Below are 14,408 nucleotides of genomic sequence, written 5' to 3' on the forward strand. Positions count from 1 at the left end.
TACAGCCTTGTGTTTCAAAATAAAAGTCCTGGTTCATTTCAGGCTTGTTTGTAATTAAAAGTCCTGCATTATGCACAACATTATTTGATATAATTACATCCATCCATCATCCACCTATCCATCCATCTGTCCATCAATCCTTCATCCATCCACCCATCCATCTGTCCATCCGTCCATCCATCCATCCATTCATCCATCCATCCATCCGTCCATCCATCCATTCATCCATCCATCCATCCATCCATCCGTCCATCAATTCATCATCCAACCATCCATCCGTCCATCCATCCATCCGTCCATCAATTTATCATCCATCCGTCCATCACTCCATCACTCCATCCATCCATCCGTCCATCAATTCATCATCCATCCAACCATCCGTCCATCCATGCATCCATCAATCCATCCGTCCATCCATCAATCCATACTTCCATTCACCCATCATCCATCCATCCATCCATCCATCCGTCAATCAATTCATGATCCATCCATCCGTCCGTCCATCACTCCATCCATCAGTCCATCACTCCATCACTCCATCCATCACTCCATCACTCCATCCATCAATCCATCCATCTGTCCATCAATCCATCATTCATCCATCCATCCATCCATCCATCAATCCATCATCCATCCATCCATCCATCATCCATCCACCCATCCATCCATCCATCCATCAATCCATCTATCCATCCATCCATCATCCATCCATCATCCATCAATCCATCTATCAATCCATCATTCATCCATCCATCAATCCATCAATCCATCCATCCATCCATCCATCCATCCATCCATCCATCCATCAATCCATCTATCCATCCATCCATCATCCACCCATCCATCATCCATCCATCATCCATCAATCCATCTATCAATCCATCATTCATCCATCCATCCATCAATCCATCAATCCATCCATCCATCCATCCATCCACCCATCCATCCATCCATCCATCCATCCATCAATCCATCATTCATCCATCCATCCATCAATCCATCTATCCATCCATCCATCATCCACCCATCCATCCATCAATCCATCATTCATCCATCCATCAATCCATCAATCCATCCATCCATCCATCCATCCATCCATCCATCATCCATCATCCATCAATCCATCAATCCATCCATCATCCATCCATCCATCAATCCATCATTCATCCATCCATCCATCAATCCATCAATCCATCCATCCATCCATCCATCCACCCATCCATCCATCCATCCATCCATCCATCAATCCATCATTCATCCATCCATCCATCAATCCATCTATCCATCCATCCATCATCCACCCATCCATCCATCAATCCATCATTCATCCATCCATCAATCCATCAATCCATCCATCCATCCATCCATCCATCCATCCATCATCCATCATCCATCCATCCATCAATCCATCCATCATCCATCCATCCATCAATCCATCAATCCATCCATCCATCCATCAATCCATCATTCATCCATCCATCCATCAATCCATCTATCCATCCATCCATCATCCACCCATCCATCCATCAATCCATCATTCATCCATCCATCATCCATCATCCATCATCCATCAATCCATCAATCCATCCATCATCCATCCATCTTTATATTCATCATTCACCATCCATCCATCACACTGTAAATAAATTATTTCGTCTAGTTGCATGTCAACATTTCTAAACTAAAACTACTAAAAAATGTAAAGGTTTTGTTTCAGTTTTTAACTATATTTTCTGTTTAACTTTATTTGAGTAATTTTAGTGGATTTGGTGAGTTTTAGTTTTTTTCTCAATAGTCTGAATAATATTCCGGTTTTAGTTAAAATTTTTGTTACTTGAGAAGTAATATTAAATTACAAAATCCTAATTGAACCTATGGTATCTCAGTTAAACTAAAACGAGTCTGGTGCAGTTCATTTGATAGAAAATCTACTCCAGAATCCTGGTCCTGTCATCATTTCCTGAAGCAGCTCAGAAGATCAGTACAGATGCTAATTATGATGAGTCACACTGAGACGGAAGCAATACAAATATACTAGTGTTCATGCATAATTATTATAATCATATTTAATGAGACTCTGCATGCAGTCGAGGTCCGAGGTGCTAATTAAACCGATATTTTCTTGAAAATATCCAGATGATGTGTCATTAGTAACCCCTTGAAATAACCAATAATTAATGTTTTAAATATTTCGTAACTGTGTGAAAAATTGTATTTTATGGTCGGTCATAAAAGTGATCGGGGGGGAAATGTGTGTTCTGAATTATCATATTTCTGCAGTCATCATAATTTGTGTGTATCTCACCCCAGCAATCTGAAACTCAGATTGTTATTATCATGCATCAAAACAATGATAGGAATATAAAAGGTATTATATTAGTGCTACCAGTATTACAGAATCAATTGTGCAACTTATTTATAATATTTGAAATAATAATTTAGTGCAATATTTTGTCACTGCAACATTTTAGTGATTTGTGTTGTATGCATAAGCTCACTATTGTGATCATGTTTACTCATCTGCAAACAGGAAGTGAACTGCTCTGGTCATGAAACAGTTTCACAGTCAATCGCTGTGATGCTGCACGTATTTTATTGAGACACTTTGCAGGAAATGCACTAAAACACCAGTCAGGAACGTTTTTAGAGCTTTATGAAGGACAGCCTTCTATCATGAGCGACGGGATTAAATGCGTTTACCGATTTAATTTTAATTTCCGCTCATTTCTATCCGCAGAGAGTGACGGATCTGCTGCCGGCCTGGTTCTATAACTTCCGTGTGACGATGGTGACGTGGGGCGAACCGTCGCTGAGCTGCTGCGATGCTTCTACCGTCAGCTTCGTCACAGGTGCCAGTGCTTTAAATCATCTCTCCATCCATGTCTGCTTTGTGAGGATAGATCAGTATCTGTCTGAGATACAACTGTTCGGAAATCTGAGAAAATCATCTTTAAAGTTGTTCAGATTAAGTTCTTAGCAATGCATATTACTAATCAACAATTACTCCAGAGTTTCAGCTGAGGAATAAAGCATTAAAGAGTAAATGAGTCACTGAGTGTGTGTCTGATGGCCAGCTCCTGAAGCTCCTCACATCTCGTCGGTGGATTACGCTCACGGGACGCTGTTCGTGCGCTGGACTTACGGCGATCTGTTCACCGATCTCTCACATTCGCGGATGCTACACTGGCAGCTGACGGTCGAAGGGAAGAAAGGCGCGAGGAGACGCTACTCCATCGACGTGAGTCTCTCCGAACACAACCTTCACTGGACCTAACCCTGTCCGGCTAAACATGTGTTCGTAACGTTACGGAATAATGCAAGTACACAGAATAAGAAAAGGAAGATTATTTTTTTTGGTGTCTTTTTTCAGACTTGTTACATTCTATTTACATTCCATTCATTTCTGTCTGTGTTACTTTAGTGTCATTTATCTACTTTAATGGGTTTTGTTAATATTTGGAAATAGTTTCGAGTTTTGTATGGTTTGATTCATTTCAATTTTAGTAGTTTTTGTAAAAAAATTGTTCGTATTTATATATATACATATATATATATATATATATATATATATATATATATATATATATATATATATATATATATATATGTATATATAGTTTGATTTTTTTCAGGTTTTCCATTTTGTTATATTATTATATTTTCTATTTATTTTAGTCTTAGTTGTTTTAGTATTTTTTTATTTGTTTTCAGTTTCATTTGAGCTTATTTAGTAGTTTTAGTAAATGTTTGTGTTTTTTAATATTTAGCAGTTTTTCAATAACGTGCTACGTTTTAGTTTTTTTTGTTTTAGTTTATTTTAATCTTAGTTGTTTTGGTAGTTTTTCATATTTATTGTTTTTTTAATGTATGATTTTTTTTAAATTAAATTTACATTTTTAGTTTAAATTTTTTGGTTATTTAACTATATTTTCTGTTTCATTTAAACGTTTAGTAGTTTCAAGAAAAATATATATTCATATATATTTCATTTTTATTTTAGTTTTTCATTATAATTTTAGTAGTTTTATTTAATTTTTTGTTTTTATTATATTTTGTTTTTATTTGTCTAAATAGTCTGAATAATTTCTATTAAGTTTAAGTAATAAATTTAAGTTATTTTTGTTTATATCAAGTCATGTTTTTTTTTTTACTTTTCGCTAATCATAATAATAATAATAATGATTTCCATGGATTTTTCCATTCCCTTTTTTATGTGATGATATTTCTCTCAAATCACCCAACATTTGAAATGTTTAAAAACTACATCAATATATACATGAGGACATTATTCATTTATCAGGATGTTATCATATATATATATATATATATATATATATATATATATATATATATATATATATATGTGTGTGTGTGTGTGTGTGTGTAATTTATATATATATATTGATATATTTATACATTATATACAAAGATTTGGATCACAATTAGATTCAAATATTTATATTATTAAATGATGTCAATATTTATTTCCTTTTTTTTTCTAATCTAATTTTATTTATCATTAATACTGATAATAAAATGATTATGTTTAAGTGTTTTCCAACACTGATGAAACACTGCATGACAGTGCACCACTGCTCCCTTTCTGCTCAAGATGGGTTAAGTGTTTACATTTCCATGGAGACGGTTGCTATGGGCTCTGAATCATCACTGCGCCTGACGACTGTGTTTCAGGTGACTCGTAACATGATGAAGGCATCTCTGACTCTTCCTCCTGGAGACATCTACAACCTGACGGTCTCCGCCTGCACCGAGACGAGCCGCAACACGTCTGCGCCACACATCATCAAACTGGGTCAGTGACAGCGGATGGGTGCCGTCAGAACGACATCACAGCAATCCACAGCACTCCAGTCCAACTGGAGAAGACAAGACATTTTTAACTCAAATACCATAGAGTCCATAATCTATAATAGCATTGCATCTCACAGAGCATCTCACATCAGAATCCAGCTACAAACACTATATTACCAAAAGTACTGGGGACACAGACACCCATCCAAAAAGTGTCTAAAATGAATGCACCCATATGCAGAAGTCACTGGTGTTTGCTGAAGCCCAAGGACTGCATTTAAAGTCACAGCAGACCAGCCAAAGTTCTTCCACACTTACACATTAAGATCTGTATTGACGGCACCCATTCACTGCAGAGCATCCATTGATGAGACACTGATGAAGAACCTGATGAAGAAACAAACTCACTTACAGTTTCTTTAATGATTGTGGAGTCAGATCAGTTTGCAGATTAAATCCCGAACCAAAAGTAAATTCGCTGCTAGTTTACTGCTGAGAGTGAGTTTTCTGTTCTATTAATAACTCGTTTCGCTTTGACTTCCTGTTCAGAGCGTGTCAGGACTGTTGTGGCTGTTTGTTTCGTCTTCCTTTTTTTACTTGTTTCTAAGCTGTTTTCTTGGCGTTTGGCTGTTTTCTGAACAGAACCGGCTCCTCCGAAGTCGCTGTACGCACTCAACGCCACCGACTCGGCCGTCACGCTGCTCTGGACGGAGGAAGGCATCGTGGACTTCTATCAGGTCCTCTGCAGACCGCTGCGAGTCAACAGAGAGAGCAAAGTAAGAGCTACTCGTCAATATCAGAGCAACACATGTGTGCAAACATCTGGAGATGCAGAGTGAAGTGGAGTTTCTTAGTGGTTTCGTGTTTGATGATGAAACATGAGAAATGTGTGCACGGTAATAATTTACATTCAGGTTTCATTTGTTAAATACACTAAACTGATAATGAGCAGAACATTAGTTAATACACTAAGGATTAACATAAACATTGTACTTTTATCAATTCACATTAACTAATAAAAATGTAAGAATGTCATGTTAGTTAATGCAATAACTGATATTAACAAATACTTCATGATGCATGATTCAGAATGAATTAACACTTTACTGTAGCACTTTAACACTTTAGTGCTACGGGTTAACATTAGTTAATGCAATGCAAACTAGTTATATATTCGTTACAGTATTAATCTTTAAATGCGGTTATTGTTGATGTTCGCATTATTTTTCATATGCATGAGGTTAAATATGAAATCGTTCGTTTCTGCGTCTTCCTCGTCTGTGTTTTTGATCGAGTGACTCTAGACTCATTCATGAGACGTGTAACAGCGCCCCCTAGTGTATAACAGTGAAAACATGGAAAATGCTGTGAACGTATTAACTGGAACACACCAGAACGTTGTATGAACTGCTGGTTTATTATGTGTGTGTGTGTGTGTTTGTGTGTGTTTTGCTCCAGAAGCTGCGAGAGCCACTGCTGACCGCTGCTCATGTTGTGACCATATCAGGACTACAGCCGTCCACTTCATATAACTGCAGTGTGATCAGCAGCAGCTACAGCAGCATCAGTGACCCGGCGTACATCACCATCAGCACGACCGGTGAGAGAACGCTTCCATCCCTCATTTACAGCCAGGACAGACCGAGTCCAGCACTCTGCAGCACTTCTACAGCATTGCACACACTGAGCAGCTTCATACAGAAGCCCATTTCTGCCACAAAAAACTAAACAAATTCATTGTCTTTTTTTCTTGCAATTAGACTTTTTTTCCAAGATTGTACGACAAACGCACAACTGCGATCTTGCAATTCTGAGAAATGTCAGAAATGTGAAAAAAAGTCAGTATTGTGAGAAAAATCGGAATTGTGAGGAAAATTTGAATTGCAAGACATAAACTCACAATTTTAAAAAATAAATTCACAATTATATTAGAAATGAAGTCTAAATTGTGAGAAAAGTCAGAATTGGAATATATAAACTAACAATTCTGAGAAATAAAATTGCAACTATTTCAAATTAAGTCATGATTGCGAGAAAAGAATTGTGAGATATAAACTCAGAAATGCAAGAAAAAAAGTCAGAATTGATTGATGTGAACTTTTTTCTCCTAATTGCAAGTTTACATCTCGCAAGTGGAGAGGTCAGAATTGTGAAGAAAAATAGTCATAATTTCAAGAAGGGTCAGAATTACTTGGAAAAGTCAGATTTGTAGAAAAAAGTCAGAATTGCAAGAAAAATTTGAATTGTGAGAAAAAAGTGAATTGTGAAAGTCAGAATTGTGAGAGAAAAAATAAGAATTGCGAGGAAAGAATTCAGAATTTGCAAGAAAAAAGTGAATCGTTAGAAAAGTCATAATTGCGAGAAAAGTCATAATTGCGAGAAAAAAGTTAATTTTTCAAAAAGTCAGAATTGTGAGAAAAAAACGAATTGTGAGAAAAGTCAGAATTGCGAGAAAAAGTCAGAATTGCGAGAAAAGTTAGAATTGCGAAAAAAATCTGAATTGTGAGAAAAAGTTAATTGTGAAAAAAGTCAGAACTGCGAGAAAAGTCAGATTTGCGAGAAAAAAGTCAGAATTGTGAGATATAAATATGCAATTCTGACGTTATAACACGCAATTACAAAAAAAAGTTGCATTAAACTTGTTTTTTTATTAAGTGGCGGAAATGTGCTTTCATAGTTTTGAGCTCTAATTTGCTACATGACGTCTTCTTTCAGACAAGCGAACTGAAAACATCTGATATACACACTGAAGTGTCTGTTTAATTCGGAGACAGTGAATGCAGCAGTAATGTGTGTGTGTGTGTGTGTGTGTGTGCAGTGCGCGAGATGAACCCGAGTGTGGCGGCGATCTCTGCGCTGGCGGTTCTCAGCGTTCTGCTCATCATTCTGCTGGTGCTCTTCCTGCTGGTTCTGCGCAAGAAACACATGGAGCTGAGCCGGTGAGCAACATCTCACGCTAACGAGCATCTCATTATAAATGTCTTTATCATATCAATTTAATGCATCCCTGCTAAACAAAAGTATTATGATATCAACAAAAGATGAGCAGCTTATATTCAGCGAAGCCTGATATTAAAGCAGTTCAGATGTTTTCAAACATGACAAAAACATTTATGATTCAGTGTTTTTATAATTTTCCAGTACTTGAAATGCAAAATGACTTGAAATGTTGTCTTATGAAAAATGCATCAAAAGCAAGTGTTTTCAAGCTTAAAACAACGACTAATATCTGTTAATGAAGAATCAGAAAAGTCTAGTTAAAAGGGAAACGAGATAATTTTTCTGACTGTGTTGGCAGATATTTGTTCTTGTTTTAAGCAAAAACTCATTTTGATGCAGGTTTATGAAACCAAGACTAATTTCTTCAGTTGTTTTGCTTCTCCTGTAAATGTGTCTTGATTTAAGAATGTTTTTAAAGCAGTAGTTTACACAAAACGGATATTCTGTCATTATTTCCCCACTACCGTGATGTTTGTATTTTAGATGATTTGAAGCATGCACTTTCACTGTATTTGCACTTGTGACTTACTTTGTTTTTCACAGAAGAAAAGCATTAATACAGTTTTGGAGAAAATTACTTTTAGAAGTGATGCATTCTTTAATAAACGTAACTTATGTTACTTTGTTACTTTTGATGGAATGCAATGCATTATGTTACGTTTGCGTTACTTTTTCTCACCAGGACTGGGCTTGTTTATTTGTTTTTTAATAATAAAAAACCCAAAAGTTATAATTTTGGCATCTGTAAAAGCCCTTTCACACCAAAAGTGCATTGAACAAATGAACAAAATGCATCGAGTCTGTTTGGACTGATGTTATTAGTGCTGCTTTTAAGTGAGTTTTCTGTCGATTTCAGGGAGTGCGGCGCTGAGACCTTCGTGAATTTCGCCTCTTTCGAGCGAGACGGGAAGCTGCCGTATAACTGGTAGGAGCCTCCTGTGTTTCTCGCTGTCAATCAAACACACACACACACACACACAGGAAGTGAGCGTGTACTTGTTGGTGTCGACTCCAGAAGCATCGGTTCTGATGTTTGTGATCACAGCCGTCGCTCACACACACACACACGATTAATATAAGAGCTTAAAGAGGGTCAGTAAAGGCAGATTTTGGCCTGCTAATGAACTCAAATGATGTTTTTTCTCTCACTTTCTGCTGAGATGTTTAGAGCACGACTCGTGACGCAACGGAAACATGACTTTGTGTACTATTTTTAATTTAAAATGCAGTTAAGTTTATAAAATGTGTTCATTTCTAAAACAGAAATAATATTATATATATAAAAAGAGAGAGAGAGATTAAGAGAGTGAAAAAATATATCATTAATTTGTGATTTGGGTGTTAATATCCGGCGTTAGCGATCACAGATTCACACATCATGAAGATGCCAAAGACACTGACTGCATGTCGCGATCATTAACCTGTCAGACACTAATGAAATATGCTCAGTCATCTGTGTGTGTCACTATTACTAATGGAGCACCATGTTTTGTCCCCAACTTTTTGCCCTTGGTCTTTTTTTATGTCTTTTGCTTTCTGTTTTGTTGGATGGGCTTCAGGCGCAGGAGTCTCTTTGCGTTCCTCACGCTTCTGCCATCCTGCCTTTGGACTGACTATCTTTTGGCCTTTTATATTAATCCGTGGTAAGTAGCAGCGCGGCGTCCGGCGGCCGACGGACAGACAAACACACACAGACTCTACATAGCTGCAGTGCATTATGGGTAACGGATCAGAGGCCGGATCTGCATCTGTGCTCTTGTCTGTGTTTAACAGCGTCTCGACGCATGACACTAACGCATGAGTCTCGCTCTCACGGTCTGCATGTTTGATTCTGAGTCCGACTGAGTGCAGATTATACATCGAGAGACTTGAGACGATTTGCTCTGTTCTTTCTTTTCCTTTTCCGCTTGATTTCCTGAAGAAATATTCCAGGTTTGATACGAGTGCTGCGACGTGCCCTCGGTCTCCACAGAAAATAATTGGCTTGTGCTAATGTAAACAAAATATATATATATATATATATATATATATATATATATATATATATATATTTTTTTTTTTTTTTTTATGTATAAAATACATTACAATTAAAAAAAATATATAAACAATTTTAATGAAATATTTTAAATATGAATTTTTCTTAAAAAGTATTTAACGTTGCACTTAAATAATGTACAGTACTTACACTTTAATAAATCAGAAAGTCATAATAAAGACGTTATGGAGAATCTCAAAGAAAGAGAAAAAAAGAAAGAGTGAAACAGAGAAGATAATACAATAGAAACTAATTTAATACAATAGAAAAAACAGAAGCATATACGTATATTTTTAATTATTACATTTATATACATATTATAACATGAGACTGTGATGTGGAAGGCTATAATTTATTATACATATATATAGCAAGGTTTTGGGTTCGATTCCCAGGGAAAGTGTCTGCTAAATGCATAAATTTGTTTTATTTATTAAAATTTTATATATAAATACACTCACACATACTGTATATATTTTGAAAATGTTTACATTTTAACATTTTTATTTTATATAAATTTAAATAATATATATATGCATGTGTATGTATTTATATATACATAATAAATATACACAGTACACACTCACATATTAAACAAAAACCTTTATTTTGGATGCGATTAATCGCGATTAATCGTTTGACAGCACTAATATAAATATATAATATTATATATAATTATAAACTACTATATAAATAAAAATTATACTGCTCAAATAACACATTTAATTTCTGTAGAACAGTTAATAAAAGCCCTTGATTAATGGTTTAAATGCTCCAGAATGAGTAATTGTGAGTTATTATCTGTGGTTTCAGATGCACGCCAGCACTGAAGCTCCGTCTGCCTGGAAATGCATGTTTAGTTTGTAGGATCTGAGGAATGTTTATTAGTAGAGATGCACTTTGTTGTTTTCTGATGAGGTTTGATCTCAGACTATCTGTGTTTCACCCACAGGAGCAAAACAGCGCTGAAGAAGAGGAAACTAACCAGGTAAAGACATCCGCTGATGTGATGTGTGAGTGGACTAGGGATGTAACGATATCAAAATATCATAATACGATAAACGATATGAACTCCACAGTGCGATATAATGTCATATTTTAAAAAAAAAATACAAATGAAGAACTGGGGGAAAATTTTTTACATTTTGTACATTAAATTATTCTACTTAATGCACTTTGAGAGTTGCAACCCATGCCCTTATCTAAGCAACGTAAGTCAGAAGAAAGACAGAGAATTGCATAACGTTAAAGGAGACTCGACCCTCTTTTTATTTGTGATAGACTGTGGCGGTCTAAATTACACTGGTTTTAGGAAGCCAAACAAATTAGAATAGAATTATAATGACAGTAATAGCCATATAAAACAATTGCACTGTAAAATAAATCAAAATGTATATTTCATAGGTATATTGTGGGTTCGATTCCCATGGAACATGTTGCGCAAAAAATGTTTAAATATCATTACATCCCTAGAGTTGACTGTATTGATTTATGATTTAGTTTCTTCGTTTGATGTGACGATGTGTGTGTCTTCAGTCCAGTTCAGCTCAGTGATTTCGACGCTTACATCAAAGACATGAGCAAAGATTCGGCGTACAAGTTCTCGCTGCAGTTCGAGGTAAATCACACTCGCTGCAGAACACGTGAACACTCGTCTTTCAGCGTCAGCCGTGCGATTGATCTGTTTGCTTTGTGCTTCTGTCAGGAGCTGAAGAGCGTGGGTCTGGATCTGTCTCATGAAGCGGCCGATCTGCCCGTCAACCGACCCAAGAACCGCTACACCAACATCCTGCCCTGTGAGAAGCCCCGCCCACTGTAGATATAGCAACGCTCTTCTGATTGGCCCACTTTCAAAGTCCAACACAGGGCTATCAAGAGCTATGTTTCCATCCAAAGCTACGAAGTTAACTTATGCGCAGAATTGGAATATCGCATAAAACATTTGCGAATAAAGCACAAAAACTAATATTTGAGAAGTCACGTGTTTTTTGGAATTTATTCGGTAAATGTTTCTATCGTCATTTATGTGCGTGTTTTCTTACCACATACGAGATTTATCTTACGTAGTTGAGCGGTTAAGGGTTTTTTTTTTTAGAAGTTACGTATTTACAATTGTTTTAAATTTTTTATGCGATACACCAAAATGCGCGTAGAAATAGGTGGATGGAAACATCAGTAGTTAAACTAAAACTATTAAAAATTTGGTTATTTGAAATAACATTTAAAATCAACTTTCCATATTAATTTAGTTGAATTGATTCAAACTAAAATAAATGTGAATAAATGCATGTTTGGTCACAGATGATTTCAGTCGAGTGAAGCTGATCTCTCTGCACAACGATGAAGGCTCTGATTACATCAATGCAAACTTTATTCCCGTGAGTATCTCGTCAGTATCAGCGATTAGAGAAGTTGTTGTTTGCAGTCGGTTATGGAGTGTCTCATTTGTGTGGTGGTGTGTGTTCAGGGCTATAACTCTCCGCATGAGTTCATCGCCACACAGGGGCCGCTGCCCGATACCAGGAACGATTTCTGGAAGATGGTCCTGCAGCAGAAGTCTCACATCATCGTCATGCTGACCCAGTGTAACGAGCGCAGGAGGGTCAGTTCCCATTGCAATCGCTCCGTTACGGCTGTGACATCACACAGAGACGGCCAGGTGTTAACGAGAGCATGTGCTTCCTGTGCAGGTGAAGTGTGACCACTACTGGCCGTTCACCGAGGAGCCCGTGGCGTACGGAGAGATTACGGTCGAGATGCTGTCGGAGACCGACTCGCCCGAGTGGACCGTCAGAAACTTCAGACTGGGATACGTGAGGAACACAACTAACACAACCAGCCTTAAACCTGGATGAGTGGATGGGTGGATGAATAGATGAATGAATGTTTGAATGGAGGGATGAATGATAGATAGGTGAGTGGATAGATGGGTAAATGGATGGACAAATGGATGGATGATTGATGTATAAATGGATGGATGGATGTGTGTTTGAGTGGATGAGGATGAACAGATGCATGGATGGATGGATGATAGGTGGGTGGAAGGGAGGATGGACGGATAAATTGATGGATGGATGAATGGAGGATAGATGGGTTGGTGGATGTATTGAGGAATGAAGTGATGCATGAATAATAGATAGGTGGATGGATGATGTAGGGATGGGTGGGTGATAGATTAATGGATGGATGATGGGTGTGTGGATGGATGCTGGATAAATGGATTGATGGGTAGGTGGGTGGATGAATGAACGGAGGGATGAATGATAGATAGGTGAATGGATTGATGAGTGGATAGATGGTTGATGGAGGAGGGGTGGATGGATGCATGGTGGATAGACGGATGATGGGTGGGTGGATGGATAAATGGATGGATGCATGAATGATAGATTGGTGGATGGATGATTGAAGGGTGGGTGGATGGATGATGGAATTATGCATGGATGGGTGGATGGATGGATGATGGATGGGTGGGTAGATGGGTGGATAAATGAAGGAATGGGTGGATGGATGATAAATGAATGATATATAGGTGGATGGATGATGGAGGGGTGGATGGGTGATGTTTTAGATGTAAATTGATGTACAAATGGATATATAAGTAGATGTTGTGGAGGGAGTTCCTGTCTGATGTTCTGTGTGTTTCTGGCTCCTGCAGGCTGATGAAACTCAAGACGTTCTCCACTTTAACTACACCTCGTGGCCAGATCACGGCGTTCCGACAGTCAACGCCATCGAGAGCATCTTACAGTTCGTTCAGATCGTACGGCAGCAGGTCAACAGGACCAAAGGGCCCATCGTGGTCCACTGCAGGTGAGACTCCGGTGCTGATGTGAGAGTCAGTGGTACAGGAGTCACTCCAGCTACACCAGTGGTTCTCAAAATGGGGGGCGGACTTAGTGATTTGGGGGTCCTAAGCAAAATTCAGGTATGGGCATATACCAAGTATATGCTCTTTATCTCTCTCTCTCTCTCTCTCTCTCTCTCTCTCTCTTATAGGTTATACATTTATTTACCCCATCACTAAGTAAATAATTGGTCAACCTGATTTGTCACAAAAGAAGACAATGTAAAAATTTCAGAGAATGGTTATTCTCTGTATATTATTTTTTATGTTTCAAGTGATGCAGGTTTTTCAACAAAAAAAAAATCTGTTTAGTGAGCTTATATGATAGGTGGTGCCAGATTTTTTATAGGTTTAAAGGGGGTGCGACCAAAAAGTTTGAGAACCACTGAGTTACACAGCCCGGAATCACTGCAGCTCACGACCGTCTTATTGATTCCTGCTTGTGGTTTTGCTTCCACCGTTCACTAGTGTTACTGAGAAAGTATGATGGTACAAACAATGATGTGTGTGTGTATGTGTGTGTCGGTGTGTTAGTGCTGGAGTGGGGCGCACCGGCACCTTCATCGCTCTGGACCGGTTGATGCAGCACATTCAGGAACACGAGTATGTGGACGTCTTGGGACTGGTGTCAGACATGCGCTCACACCGGCTCTCCATGGTCCAAACTGAGGTACAGAACCGGAACCAGAAACCAAATCAGATCCAGAACCGAACACT

General features: G+C 37.7%; 2 protein-coding genes across 7 annotated transcripts in view; both read left to right on the plus strand.

The window, feature by feature from the left end:
* LOC113048471 (B-cell receptor CD22-like) overlaps positions 1-14,408 on the plus strand; it is a 1,131,192-nt gene that overhangs the window by 252,257 nt on the left and 864,527 nt on the right. The window lies entirely within an intron of this gene.
* Positions 1-14,408, plus strand: part of ptpro (protein tyrosine phosphatase receptor type O) — a 35,223-nt gene that overhangs the window by 16,587 nt on the left and 4,228 nt on the right. The window contains exons 10-25 of one of the 4 annotated variants that reach the window (XM_026210262.1): positions 2,738-2,849; positions 3,075-3,238; positions 4,693-4,813; positions 5,455-5,588; positions 6,274-6,412; positions 7,631-7,751; positions 8,669-8,737; positions 9,372-9,455; positions 10,800-10,835; positions 11,384-11,465; positions 11,553-11,643; positions 12,149-12,225; positions 12,315-12,449; positions 12,538-12,660; positions 13,503-13,657; positions 14,226-14,361. In XM_026210262.1, coding sequence (XP_026066047.1) covers positions 2,738-2,849; positions 3,075-3,238; positions 4,693-4,813; positions 5,455-5,588; positions 6,274-6,412; positions 7,631-7,751; positions 8,669-8,737; positions 9,372-9,455; positions 10,800-10,835; positions 11,384-11,465; positions 11,553-11,643; positions 12,149-12,225; positions 12,315-12,449; positions 12,538-12,660; positions 13,503-13,657; positions 14,226-14,361 — 1,779 coding nt within the window. Of the gene's footprint in view, positions 1-2,737; positions 2,850-3,074; positions 3,239-4,692; positions 4,814-5,454; positions 5,589-6,270; positions 6,413-7,630; positions 7,752-8,668; positions 8,738-9,371; positions 9,456-10,799; positions 10,836-11,383; positions 11,466-11,552; positions 11,644-12,148; positions 12,226-12,314; positions 12,450-12,537; positions 12,661-13,502; positions 13,658-14,225; positions 14,362-14,408 lie in introns of all 4 variants that reach the window. The other 3 variants (XM_026210261.1, XM_026210264.1, XM_026210263.1) reach the window with 3 other exon arrangements.

Source organism: Carassius auratus, chromosome 29 (assembly GCF_003368295.1).
Source record: "Carassius auratus strain Wakin chromosome 29, ASM336829v1, whole genome shotgun sequence".
Lineage (NCBI taxonomy): Eukaryota > Metazoa > Chordata > Actinopteri > Cypriniformes > Cyprinidae > Carassius > Carassius auratus.